This window comes from Nesoenas mayeri (assembly GCF_963082525.1).
Source record: "Nesoenas mayeri genome assembly, chromosome: 19".
NCBI classification, from domain to species: domain Eukaryota; kingdom Metazoa; phylum Chordata; class Aves; order Columbiformes; family Columbidae; genus Nesoenas; species Nesoenas mayeri.
This window is the reverse complement of record NC_137568.1, coordinates 12,079,256-12,091,606: the sequence shown is the minus strand read 5'-3', so window position 1 is coordinate 12,091,606 and position 12,351 is coordinate 12,079,256. Positions and strand designations below refer to the sequence as shown.

The following is a 12,351-nucleotide window of genomic DNA, read 5'->3' as shown; positions in this document are numbered from 1 at the left end:
CCGGTTTGGAACTTCGGCAGGATGCCGTTCAGGTGTTGGGGTCTGAGTTTGCTCCCGCTGCTCCAGGTGCTGTCGTGGTTGTGGTTCCTTCCAGACCCGCGGCTCCGCAGTCGCAGGAGCATCGTCCTGCCACTTCCCTCGGGAGAGGAGGGAAGGGCCTTATTTGGGAGCTGCCTGTGGTGCAGGCACGTGGGGCCAGCAGGGCTCGGTGACCCCGGGTGTCGCGGGGCTGCGATGGAGGGGCCGGGGCGCCGGAGTGTCCTTCCCTCCCGGCGCCCCGTCCTTGCTGCCAGGCTGATGCCTCTGGACTCCGTCCCGGTGCTGTTCCCAGGGCAAGAATGCCCGGGAGGAGGCGGCGCGATCGGCAGCGCCCCGGTCCGAGCCCGCTCCGGAGGGTGCTTCGCCACGCGTTCCCCGCCCACGCCGAGCGTGTCCTCCCACGCCGCCCGCTCCTGCCCGCTGTCCTGGCACCGCGCTGGCCCTGGCACCTCCGTGGGGCTGCTGGCACAGCCCGGCTGCTGCCGGCGCCCCTGCGGCCAGCCCCGGTCCAGCTCTGTTCTTCCCACAGTTTCACTTGGGGTCCATGGAAATGCCTCCGTTATTTCTGCATCTACACTCAACAGTGTCAGCTCAGTTACCTTCCTTTATTTCTGTTCTCAAACACAGGTATCTGTGCTGGTTTCCCCATCTGGGGGAAAAACAATTCTGCTTGAACCAGGATTGTTGGTTGCGAACTGGGTTTTTACCAATTTCTCCCCCCTTTTCCCCGCCTGTTGGTGCCCGTGGGGAGACCCAGGTCCCACTGGGCCGTGCCCAGCGCTGCAGGGTTTGCTCTCGGGGAGGATGCTCTGGGCAGACTGGGAGCAGTGGGAGCTCCAGCTCTGATTTAAGTCCCCTTTGAAGTCGAGGATGTCACTTAATCTCACTGCTTTGTGGTTTGCTCCATTTTATGTGTCTGCTAATAAATATTGTAGCATGCTAAAAATAACTGTTAAACATGAAGAAAGAAGTAAAGCTACTTTGGGCCCTGAATTTCCAGTTTAGTGCCCTTCTCAGGCTTTTTCAAACAGGTTTAGCAGTGCCGGGGCTGCGCGGTCGGTTGTGGCTTTTTGGGGTGGTGCTGCCATCCCGGGGCAGAGCTGGTGGCAGGAGGTGTCACAGGGCAGGAGAGGACGGTTCGGGGAGCTGGGGACATCTCGCACCCTCTGTGCTCGAGGATGCTGATGAATGTGGCCAAGCATCAGCCCTGCAGCCCCAGGTGTTGCTCTGAATCCTCCCATCTGCCACGTTTGCGTTGCACAGGTCAGCCTGTGCCACTTCCGTGCCCATACGGTGCTGGCAAAGCCCCATGTGGTTGGTGCAGCTGAGCTGGCAGAGGTTCTGTCGGCAGAGCCAGAGCTGCTGCCAGCGCAGGAGCCTCTCACCAATGCATCTGCAGCACCTGGGGATGCACCGGCTGCCCCCTGTCCCCTCGCTGCTTGCGGCCGGCGCCAGGGTGCTCCACGGGGCTGGGTTCCCGGCGGGCTGTGCACCGCGGTGGCTGGGGGGAAGGGATGAGCGGGGGGCTGTGGGGGCCGTTTGCAGCCCTGGGTGACTGGGGAGGCCGCCGGTGCCGCAGCGCGGGCGCCCGTTTGGTGAGCGGGCGGCTGCTCACGGTACAGCTCGTCCTGCCGCCCGTGCGGGGCTGCCCACGCGCTGACTCAGCGCCTCTGCGTGGGGGCTCCGATGAGTAAGGGCGGGTTGGAGGGGCTGCGCAGGCACATGTGTGTGTGTCCTGTGCGGGGGGGGCCTCTGCAGGCACGGCCACCCCCCCCCAGCCCCACGGCCGCCCCCCCAGCCCCACGGCCGCGGTGCTGACCCCCCTCCAGAGGATGCTGCAGCATCCCCTGCCCCGTGCACGGAGGGGCAGAGCAGTGATGGCAGCTGCCTCTCTGCTTCTTTCCCCTCCAGTACATTGAAGCCATCAGCAACAAGCAAGGCGAGCTGGAGAACTACGTCTCTGATGGCTACAAGACGGCTCTCACGGAAGAGCGGAGACGGTTCTGCTTCCTGGTAGAGAAACAGTGTGCTGTGGCCAAGAGCGCCATCACCTACCACGCCAAGGTGAGCTGGAGCCGCCGGGCTGCTCCGGCACCAGGCGGATGCTCCTGTCCTGACCTGTTGCTGACAGATTGGGCTGAGATTCCAAAAGCTGCACCTGGCTCCCTCTGACCCCCATCTTAGCCCTGGCTTTAGCAAAGGCGAGGATTAAATCAGAGATTAAACTGCTGCTGCAAACCCCTCTTGCCTGCTCCCAGGCAGCCCGTGGGGCTGGAGCTGCTGCCTGCCAGCCCGGGGAACGGCGGATCCCAGCACCGGGCCCGAGCAGAATCACCCGGACAGGGGCTGGGAACGCCGGTGCTGCCCCCGCAGCCTCGTGCTCCCGTTCTGGTTGTTCCCCGCCACCACCCCCCATCGCTCGCAGCACCCATCTGTCACCGCCACACTTGGCATTGGCAAGAAGGAGTTTGGATTAGTCAGCACCGTCCTCACACTGCAGGATGGATCCATGTTTCGCATCTGTGAACCCCTCCTGTAGTGCAGAATGGGGAAAAGGGGTGGGGTGAGCGGGCACAGGGCGCAGGCACCTGCAGCGGCTGCAGCACGGTGGAGACAAAGGCTTCTTGCAGCAGCACGTGGAGGGTGGTTTTACAGAAGGGATTTGCAGGTGGTTCGTCCAGAGCGGGGTGGGCGTACGTGCGATGTGGGCGCCGGCCCGCACCAGCCCGGCAGCCGGCGTGGGCTGTGCCGGCTGAAAACGCCGTCCCGCTGCTGCCTGCGGCTCCGTGGGGGCTGGGCCCGAGCCTGCGAGCCGCTGCCCCATAGCAGGGAAACGCTCTGGGACTTGGAAATTGGCTTTAAAAGAGGCTGAGGAGTGAGCTCAGGGTGGTTCGGAACATTCCCTCCCCCGGTTGGTGGCGTGGTGGGATGCTCGCTCACACAGCATGGCTGTGTCACCTGAATGAGGGCACGCTGAGCCCAGCTGCTCCCGCACCGTGGCAGCAGATGCTGCAGGTCCTGCCCGCGGGCACGGAGCAGCAGGTTGAGCCGCCGGGCAGTGCGGCCGGAGGGAGATGAATTACCTTTTCCTTCCCTCCTTTCCATTTTTCACGGCACCTTCCTGGTGCAGCTGCCGTCAGAACCTGCAAGCGGCAAGTCCCTGTGTTCTGTCCTGTCCCTGTGTTCTGTCCTGTCCCTGTGTTCTATCCTGTCCCTGTGTTTGCTCCAGTCCCTGCCATGCACAGAGGAGTCCGTCAGTCCTGTGCCCAGGGTCAGCCCGGCTCCGGCGCCGCGCGGTGCTGCCCGGGGAGGGGTGCAGAGCTGGGGGGGTTTCCCGCAGCCCCGTGTCCTCATGCCTCATTTCTCTGTGTTGCAGGGGAAGGAGATGCTGACGCAGAAGCTGCCGCTGTGGCAGCAATCCTGCTCGGATCCCAACAAGATCCCGGAGCGCGCCATCCAGCTGATGCAGCAGATGGCTGCCAGCAGCAATGGCACCATCATGCCAAGCCCTCTGTCTACATCCAAATCCAACCTCATCATCTCTGACCCCATCCCTGGTGCCAAACCTCTCCCTGTCCCCCCGGAGCTGGCACCTTTTGTAGGAGTAAGTATCTCCATGGTAGACGTTGTGCTGCCCTTCTGAGCAAAGCTGGAGGGACGAGCCTGGGCCGGTGTCACCGCTGTCTGCAGCAAGTTGCCTTTTGGTGGATGTCACTGCACAGGGCGGGGCAGCTCTGGGCACTTGCTGCCTGGGATGCAGGAGGGAGCCTGGATGTGCTGGGCAGCCTGTCCCATCCCATCCCATCCCGCCAGGGTTGCTGGGCTCTGGAGGGACAGGGGCTGCAGTGGGTCCCAGGGGGGGCTTGGGAACCCGTGAGCTGGGCTCACCTGGCCAGGCTGGTCCTGGAGCGGTGAGGCTGAGCTGAGGTACCCCAGTAACTGCAGAAGGTGCTTGGAGTGACCCCTGGGATGAAAGACCCTTCAGAAAAGGGTCCCCCCTGATGTGGGGGCACGAGCTGCTCAGCAAAGCTCAGGAGGGATTTATCAGGTGCAAGGCAGCTTGGAGCAGTAAAATACCATTGAGGTGACCCCACTGCTCCCCCCAGAGCAGTTTGTCTCAGGCGGGGAACTAAACCCAAGAGGTTGAAGCTCTGTTCTGCTGTGAAGCACCTTCCCCAGGGCTGTGTCCTGCTGCGGGAGCTGTGCTGGGGTGCCCTAATGAAGATGTTCCCCATCTGTCCCCCCTCCTCTCCTCTCTCCGTAGCGCATGTCGGCGCAGGAGGCCATGCCGGTGATGAACGGAGCCTCAGGCCCAGACAGCGATGGGTACAACCACTGGTCTGAGATGAAGTCAGCACAGCCCAAATCTTTATCTCCTCCCCAGCCTCAGAAGCAGCTGAGTGACTCTTACTCCAACACACTCCCAGTTCGCAAAAACGTGCCACCGAAAAACAGCTACGCGTCAGGTGAGGTTCTGTCCTGCCCGTCCCCGCTCCCGGCGTGCTGGCTGTGCCGCTCGCTGGGTCCGGTGGTGGCCGCGGTGAGCGGAGTGAGTGAGGATGCTGGTGGTGCTGGGACAGAGACCGGCCACATCGGTGCCTCTGGACCTGGGGGTCAGGGAACGAGCAGAGCCGGGGTTTGCTGGGGGGTTTTGGGTGGATTTCAGCCAGCAGACAGCACTAGGAGGGAGTTCTTGAGGGGTCTCGCACAGGGAGGCTGCTCCCGTGGCCGTGGGTGATGCCAGGAGCAGTGGCCAGATCCTGCTCGTTAAGCTGCAAGTAGAATACTGAAGGTTTTATTGGCACCCGGGGCAAGATCAGCAAGGTTAGGGACCTCTCCCTGCTTGTGCCGGGGTTTGGCCATGGGGTGAAGGACTTGGGGCACTCACTGGCCTCTGTCTTCCACCAGCCGAAAACAAGACGCTGCCACGCTCCAGCTCCATGGCCGCAGGGCTTGAGAGGAACGGCAGGACGAGGGTGCAGGCCATTTTCTCGCACGCTGCCGGAGATAACAGCACCCTCCTGAGCTTCAAGGAGGGTGACCTGATCACGCTGCTGGTGCCGGAGGCCAGAGACGGCTGGCACTACGGAGAGAGCGAGAAAACAAAAATGTGAGTGCTGCGGCCGCTCCTGGATCCTCCCCAAACAGCTGTGGGTTTGGCTTCATCCCCTGCCTTTGCCTTCCAGGAGGGGCTGGTTTCCTTTCTCCTACACGCGGGTCCTCGACAGCGACGGCAGCGAGCGGGTCCACACGAGGTAGGAGCATCGCCCGCCCGCCAGCCCCGCGCCGTGGGGTCCCCTCCGTGGGTGCCGGGGCAGCCCCGGCGTCCCAGCGCGGGGTGGCTGGTGCTGACGCCTCCGGTCTGCGTGTCCCCCCAGCCTGCAGCAGGGGAAGAGCAGCAGCACGGGCAATCTGCTGGACAAGGATGACATCGCCCTCCCGCCGCCCGACTACGGCATGGGCTCCCAGGCCTTCCCGGCACAGGGCGGCAACACCTTCAAGCAGCGGCCGTACAGCGTGGCCGTGCCCGCCTTCTCCCAGGTGAGCCTGCGGCCCGCGGGGGCTTCTCCCGCACCGGGGGGTTATTTTATAAACGGGAGATGCTTGAGCAGAGCCCCGGGTGACGGTCACTGCCGCAGCCTGGCACGTGGTGACCCGGCTGTCTGTGGCTCCTCCGTCCTGCCCGTGGTTTTAAATCAAGAGGATGAAATGTGGTTTTAAATCAAAAGGATGAAATGTGGTTTTAAATCAGAAGGATGAAATGTGGTTTTAAATCAGAAGGATGAAACGTGTTAAAGCCCATTCTGAGTCTCGGCATGGCGTGGGCAGCGTGTGGATGAGGAGGGCTGCTCTCCAACCTGTGTTCGTTGTTTTAGGACTACCTAATGCCCTATGGGTGTGCAATTAAAGACTATTCCAGTGGCCTCTGCCAACCGCCCTCCGCTCACTACAAGCCTTACACTAGGTCGACAGCTGTAAGTCTGAACGCACGCAATGTTTCCCTTGGGATTTACAGGCGTTTGGCTGCTTTTGCCTGGTGACCCACGTGCCTTGCCCGGGTTCCCGTCTCCTGCCCAGCATCTCTTGTGGGGAGCAGGGCCGGGGGTGCAGGGGGACAGGAGAGCCGTGGGGGGAGGACCAGCTGGTTTGGCTCACCTGGACAGAGCGGGCAAGGCACGGGGAGCGAATGGCACAAAACGGCACCGTAAACCCCCAAAGGACAACACTTGCTGACTCCGTGGGAGCCTCCCACCAGAAACGAACTGTCCACAGGCAGCTGGAAGCGTTTTCTCTGGCATGTGCCAATTCAAGCCGGTGACGGTCCCTTGGGAATGTGCAGGGCAGGGCTGCCCCCTCCGGCAGTTTCCGAAACAAGCTCAGGGCCTCTCAGATACGGAGTTGGTGAGGACGTGTGTGTGGAGGACATCAGCTTCACCCGGGAGCTGCTGGCGCAAGGGGGCTTCCCCGCCAGAACGAGCCTGGTGGGATGAGCCACGGTGGCTTCCCTGGAGCACTCGGATGTGCTGGCGGATGAGGAGGGAGAGAGGATGAGGAGGGAGAGAGGCAGCAGCTTCAGTCGGGGTTGGTCCTCTCTGGCAGGGGACAGAAGTGCAGCCCCACTTCTTACTGTTTGCCGGGTTTGCTCAGCAGGGTTTGTTGCTGGATTTGGGGTTTGGGGATGGGCAGCGTTCCTGGGACAGTGGGGACGTGGGTCTCTGGTCCCTGGTGTGTGACCAGCTGAGACCAGCATCTCCCGCTCCTTCCTGGAGCGATCCCGTGTATGTCACGGAGAGCAGAGCTGCTCTGTGGCCGCGTCCCAGGACAGGTCCTTGCCCAGAGAGCGCTGTCCTCTGAGCCCATTCCCCACCTGCTCCGTGGACCTTCCATTCCCCACTGCAAAGGCCGTTCGGTACCGGCTGAAAGGAGAAAATAGTCCAAAACCCTGTGGGTTTCTGGTGGGAGTTAATATGGAGAAACACCTCTTTCCACTGAACATTTCACTGATGTCTCAGACTTGTTCGATCCCTTTCCAAGCGTGTTGTACCTCGGCAGCAGCTGGCGCTCCGTGCCACGCGGGGCTGGCAGAGCAGAGCGGGGCTGTCCCGCTGCCGTCCTGCTCCGAAGAGAGCGGTGCCACTGTGCTCTCTGCTGTCTACATCCTGCTCAAATCATCTCCATACCTCCCTTTCCAAATGCATCGGCTCTTGACCCTGGAATCCCCAGGTCCTGATGCACTTTGGTCTGTTCGTGTGACCCTCCAGTGGCACCTGAACGGGCGCAGCCCCCGTCCCCCCCTTACCGTGCTTCCTCCCCTCCTCTCCGCAGGGTCTCGATGACTACGGGACAAGGTCCGTCAGCAGGTAAGACTGAACCTTCCTGTCGCGTTACCTGGCAATGAACTCTTGGTGTTAGCTCTGGGTGAAGCCTTGGGGCCGGGTCCCCACGGGGGTCCCTGCGCGGCTCCCCGAGGGACAGGTGGTCGCTGGGATGGGGACAGGCAGTGGATAACACGTTGCAGGTCTGGTCTGTGAGCACAAAGGGACCCAGCGTCTCCTGGGGACAGCCCCAGCGTCCCTGACTTGTACCCTACAGGGGATCGTGCTCCTCTGGATAGTGACATGTCCCCAGGCTCCTCCCTGGGGACAGCAGGGCTGTGGAGAGCACGCGGGATCCTTCCCTGGCACCTTCTCCCACCCGGCGGCTCCTCCATCCCCATTCCCTCTGCCTTGAGGCCGCCCTGTCTCGCTCTCGGGGACAAACCCCAGGGCAGGGGTTGGGCTGGTGGCTCGGCGGGTGCCGGCGTCCCCGGGGTGCCATGCCGGGAGCCGCGCTCCTGGGCACGGTGCCGCTCGCGGCGCTGCAGCGTCCCGGCCCCCCCGGCAGTGTCCTGTGCTTTGTTCCGCAGCGGCAGCGGCAGTTTGGTATCCACGGTGTGAGGACACCTTGGCTCGCGGCGGCCCCTTGCTGCTTGGAAGAGCTTTCTGCTTCTTTTCCTCCCCTTTTTTTTCTTTCCCCTTCGTTTCTCTTTCTCTACTCCTTTTGGATTTTAAACTCTCGTGATCTTCAAGGAAACCATGGTGCTTCTCCACCCCTCCCTGGTGTTCACAGTGCCCTTGTTTCTGAAGCCTTTTCAGAGCAGAACCTGCCGCTCGGTCTGTGCTCGCTCCCCAGCAGCCTGGATGCAGTTGACACTGTAGTGGGACCCGGTTTTTGTTCTCCCGTGTGAATGTTAGCGATGCACTGTCCCCCGGGCTGCACGCCGGCCACCTCGCGCCAGCCGGGACCAAACCTCCCCGACTGGCACAAATATGCATGGCCTCTGGTGTCCGTACTGTTACCCAGCATCCGGGCTGCCCGCGATGCCGCTCCCGCGGGGAAAGGGCTGCAGCCCCCGCGCCCCCCCGGCCCATCCGCTTCCACCCCTGCCCCGCGCGGGGCTCTGGGCGAAGCGGATGGCGCGGAGCTCCCGCGGGGAAAGGGCTGGGATCCTGCCGGCCGTGGGCGCAGCCGGCAGCCCCCGCAGAAGGGTTACTCCTGCTTGTTTTATAAATATATATATATATTTTTTGTAGCAAGGTATTGTTACCTCACGTCAGCGCTGGGGGCTGGTGCGGAGCTGTCTGAGGATGCACTCGCATCCCTAAACCCGGCTTAAGCGAGGCAGTCCCGGCTCTGTGCCGGGGTCCCGCGCTCGGGGTCCCGCTCCCGCCGCCGAGCCCCGCGGTGCCCGTGGCCATCTCCACCGCAAAGCTGTCCACGCTTCCTTTTTCTGGTGTGATTTTTAAGACCTCTGACATTGCCTGTTTACTAGGACACTGCTGGCAATACAGACACACACACAAGGACAAGTCTTTTTGTTTTCTATACTCGCCTATGGGCATATTGTGACACGACCCTCCTGCACCGATGTCCGAATTTTGCTAAGGATTTTTAACCCAGGATATTTCGTGCTGAAAGACTGAATGTAGGGGGGGGAAAAAAATCCCCAGTCTAGCCAAGCCTGTATGGAGATTGTAAAGTGCTGAAAACCCTTTTTTAAAAGCCAGAGAGAAATGTGCCCTGTACTGAGTCATTGTTTGAATAAAAGTTTTATTTATTGCATTGAGCTGGGCCTCGGTGTCTTTTTCGGCTGCCGTGCCTGTGTGCCGCCCATCCCGCCTGCATCGCCCACCGCACATTGCCATGCCAGCATTTTTTTGCCCCTTCTCCATCCCCTCGGCATCGGGCAGCCGGGGGAGCCTCTGCGTGCCCGCGCTTGGCCCCCCAGGCTTTAAACAGCTTTGCTGAGCGGGAGCAGCTAAAACTGTTTAAGGGCCACGTGCATCGCCGGGATGCCGCTGCTTGCTGCATGCCGAGCCCGCGGCCGCCGCTGGGCTGGGAGCGCGGTGCGGCCGGCGGGGGGAAGGAAGCCGCCCCCTCCCTTCCGCAGCCCCCCCGTGCCCGCTCCGCTCCCCCCAGGTGGCCGCCGGCCCCCGGCCGTGCCCTTCCTTCCCCTCCTCGCCGGGAGCGGCGGGCAGCACCAGCGACTCCATAAACATGACTTTTCCTCCTTTTTCTTCTCTTCTCCTGCTGCTTCCTGTGCGCGGAGGCGCTGCGGGCCGTGCAGCCGGCGGGCTCGGTGAGCTCTCGCGCCGGGGCGGCCGCCGGCCTGCGGCGCGGTTCCTCTCCTTAACCAAAACCTTCCTCCCGTCAGGGGCTCGCTGCGTCCCGGTGTCTCCAACCTGCCTTCTCTTTCCCTTGCAGCCCCGATGTTGAAGTGGCCAGGTTTTGAGGTGCCCCTGCCCGTAGTTAGTAAGTTGACGGTCTCGGGGGTCCGAGCCCTGGGTGTGCTGGCGCTGGGGCTGCGTGGGGACGGTGCCACCGCTCTGCTTCCCCCCTGCACCCGGCTGAGCGCGTCCCCTCCCTGGGTCACCGCTTGTCCCCACTCGGTGGCGGGAGGTCCCGGTCTCACCGCGCTGCACCCGCACGGCTCCTTGCTCCGGGGCCGCTGAGCTGCTGCGCCTGCTCTGCCGCGTCCCCGCTCCCCATAGCCATAACCCCATAACTAGTTCCCTTGTAGGTCTCTGGTGTCCACTGACCCTCCAGCACCCAGCCGCCGCATCGCTGTCCCTAGTCGTGTCCCATGGGAACAGAGCAGATCCACACTAATATCACATTTTTTGAGCAGTTTCTTTTGCTTGTAGATGGCCCTGGGGACGCGTCCTGCCAACCTCCGTCCCGACCCCAGCTGTGCCCCCAGGGCAGACATGGAGGAGTCTCCCCAGGAGCCCAGAGCCCCGCGCTGCACAGCAGAGCCCGGGAGCCCCTGCCCGGCTTCTCTTTGATATGTGAGCCGGTGTTCCCACGGCTGCCGAAGCTGTGTGTTCCCAGCCCAGCGGCTCTTCCCTGCCACAGCAAAAATAGTTAAACAATAACCCCCGGTGACTCATCAAAGCAACCTGGCCTCTCCCTCCAGTCCTGCGAATCTATTTTGGCATCCTGGCGGGAGGGGGGGAAAGTGATCTAAGAATCTGCATTAATTAGGTGGGAAATTAATTAACCTATTTTTAAGCAAAAGCCAGGAAGGCAAAAATGCACTTAGAGAGGTGAGAGACAGTGGGAAGAGGGGCCAGGGGAGGCAGCGAGGACCCTTCCCAGGGGGACCGAGACCCTTCCCCTGCCCCACGGGAGGTGACCAGGGACATCCCAGAGCTGAGGGGTCCAGGCAGAGGCAGCGGGTAACCACGGCTGCTCCTACCGGGGCTGAACGCCACCGTCACCTTTGTCTTGCCATTGCCGTGCAGCAGAGGAGCGGGTGTGAGCAGCCCTGGGGAGCGCAGGGGCTGCAGGGCTGCTCTGCGGGCCCCTCGGCCCCCGTGCCCGTGCAGGTTTGTCCCCGTGGCCACTGGCACCCTCCTGCCCATAGTCGGCAAAGAGCAGGGACAGCGGGACGGTGCAGGGGACACCGCAGGTAGGTACCGCCCGGCCTGCACAGCTCCGGCTGTGGGATGGGGCAGCTCCTCGGGGAGCCGGGCTGTGCTCGGCCTCGTGTCCCTGCCGAGCTCCTCAGCGGCTCGACCAGGTGCTCTTCTTCTCCCCATCCGCTGCCTCGCCAACATTTGGCTTCTCCAAAGGCTTCCCAGCGGCACGGCACGGCACGGCACAGAGCTGCCAGCTCTGCTCCCGGCCGGGTGTCCCCGCACAGCCCTGGGCAGCCGGGAGCCCTAACCCACTGCTCCCCCGGAGCAGCCTAGTGCAGAACGGGTGACCTCGGGGTGCTCCCATGTGGGGACGGGCACCTCTGACATCCAGCACTGCTCTAACTGGGAGAGAGCAGAGGAGCGAGGGGCAGCTCCAGCTCAGCCCCTTCCCAAACACGGCTGGGCTGGGGCAGGGGAAGGGGCCGGGCTGGTGGCTCCGGGCTCGGGCTGGCGGGACGCCCAGCGCAGCCCCTGTGCCCGGCACAGCCACCGCAACTGCAGCAACAGCTTTTTGGGGTCTCACTGTGCCGGTGCCCCATCCTCACAGGCCCCGCTGCCGCCGTCCCTCCTGCTAAACTCTGCCTTCCTCTGTCTCCGCAGAAACCCCTTTGCCAACGTCCAGCTGAAGCCAACGGTGACCAACGACCGCTCGGCCCCGCTCATCAGCTGATCCGGCAGCGCCGGTGCCCGCCGTGTGCCGCCTCCTCCTCGCTGCTGCATGTCCAGCTTTCCAGGACTTCATTTTTAGGCAGAATTTATTTAATCCTGCTGCTTTCAAAGCCAAAGGCTAAAGCTAGTGCCCTAGTTCTCTCTCCTCTAGACCCAGCTCATTCCTCTCGGTGGCGGAGGGTTGAACCGCTGCCGTGCAGCCCGTCCTTTGCCTGCACGGAGCCAGGCACTGGGTCCCAGAGCCGGGTTTGCTTCGGGCTCAGCAGCCGCTCGCCATGGTGGGGAGCACAGGCTGGGCTGGCAAACGGCTCCCCAGAGCTGAGCTGAGCTGCGCGTCGGGCTCACGTGGGGCAGTGACGATGGCACAGGGGAGATGATGCCCCCTGCTCCCCCCGCCCAGCCAGGAGGGACCCTGTGTGAGCCGAGGGGGTGGTGGGAGCCGTAGGCAGCTCCCAGGCTCCTGCGAGACCGCGGCTGCCCACTCGGGCTCCGCTCTCCCAGCCCAGACCGGGAGGCAATGGGTGCCAGCACTGCGGCCCCCGCTGAGACAGGGACGGGGCCGGCTCCGCTCCCAGAGCTCCTGCAGCTCCAGGTCTCTGTATATATACATAAGGAAGGTATTATGGTACTGCTGTAAAATATAAGCTAGGAAAAACAAAAAAAAACGAAAAAAACCACCACT

At 62.7% G+C, this 12,351-nt stretch overlaps 1 protein-coding gene across 4 annotated transcripts in view; it reads left to right on the top strand.

The window, feature by feature from the left end:
• BAIAP2 (BAR/IMD domain containing adaptor protein 2) overlaps nt 1–11,670 on the top strand; it is a gene marked incomplete at both ends in the record, with an annotated part of 39,004 nt that extends 27,334 nt beyond the window's left edge. For 2 of the 4 annotated variants that reach the window (XM_080356537.1, XM_080356535.1), the window contains 8 exons: nt 1,951–2,103; nt 3,416–3,643; nt 4,304–4,505; nt 4,948–5,149; nt 5,226–5,294; nt 5,418–5,580; nt 7,366–7,400; nt 7,946–7,976. In XM_080356537.1, coding sequence (XP_080212663.1) covers nt 1,951–2,103; nt 3,416–3,643; nt 4,304–4,505; nt 4,948–5,149; nt 5,226–5,294; nt 5,418–5,580; nt 7,366–7,400; nt 7,946–7,976 — 1,083 coding nt within the window. Of the gene's footprint in view, nt 1–1,950; nt 2,104–3,415; nt 3,644–4,303; nt 4,506–4,947; nt 5,150–5,225; nt 5,295–5,417; nt 5,581–7,365; nt 7,401–7,945; nt 7,977–9,783; nt 9,812–11,600 lie in introns of those variants that run through there. The other 2 variants (XM_080356534.1, XM_080356536.1) reach the window with 2 other exon arrangements.
• Nucleotides 11,671–12,351: the final 681 nt, after the last annotated feature.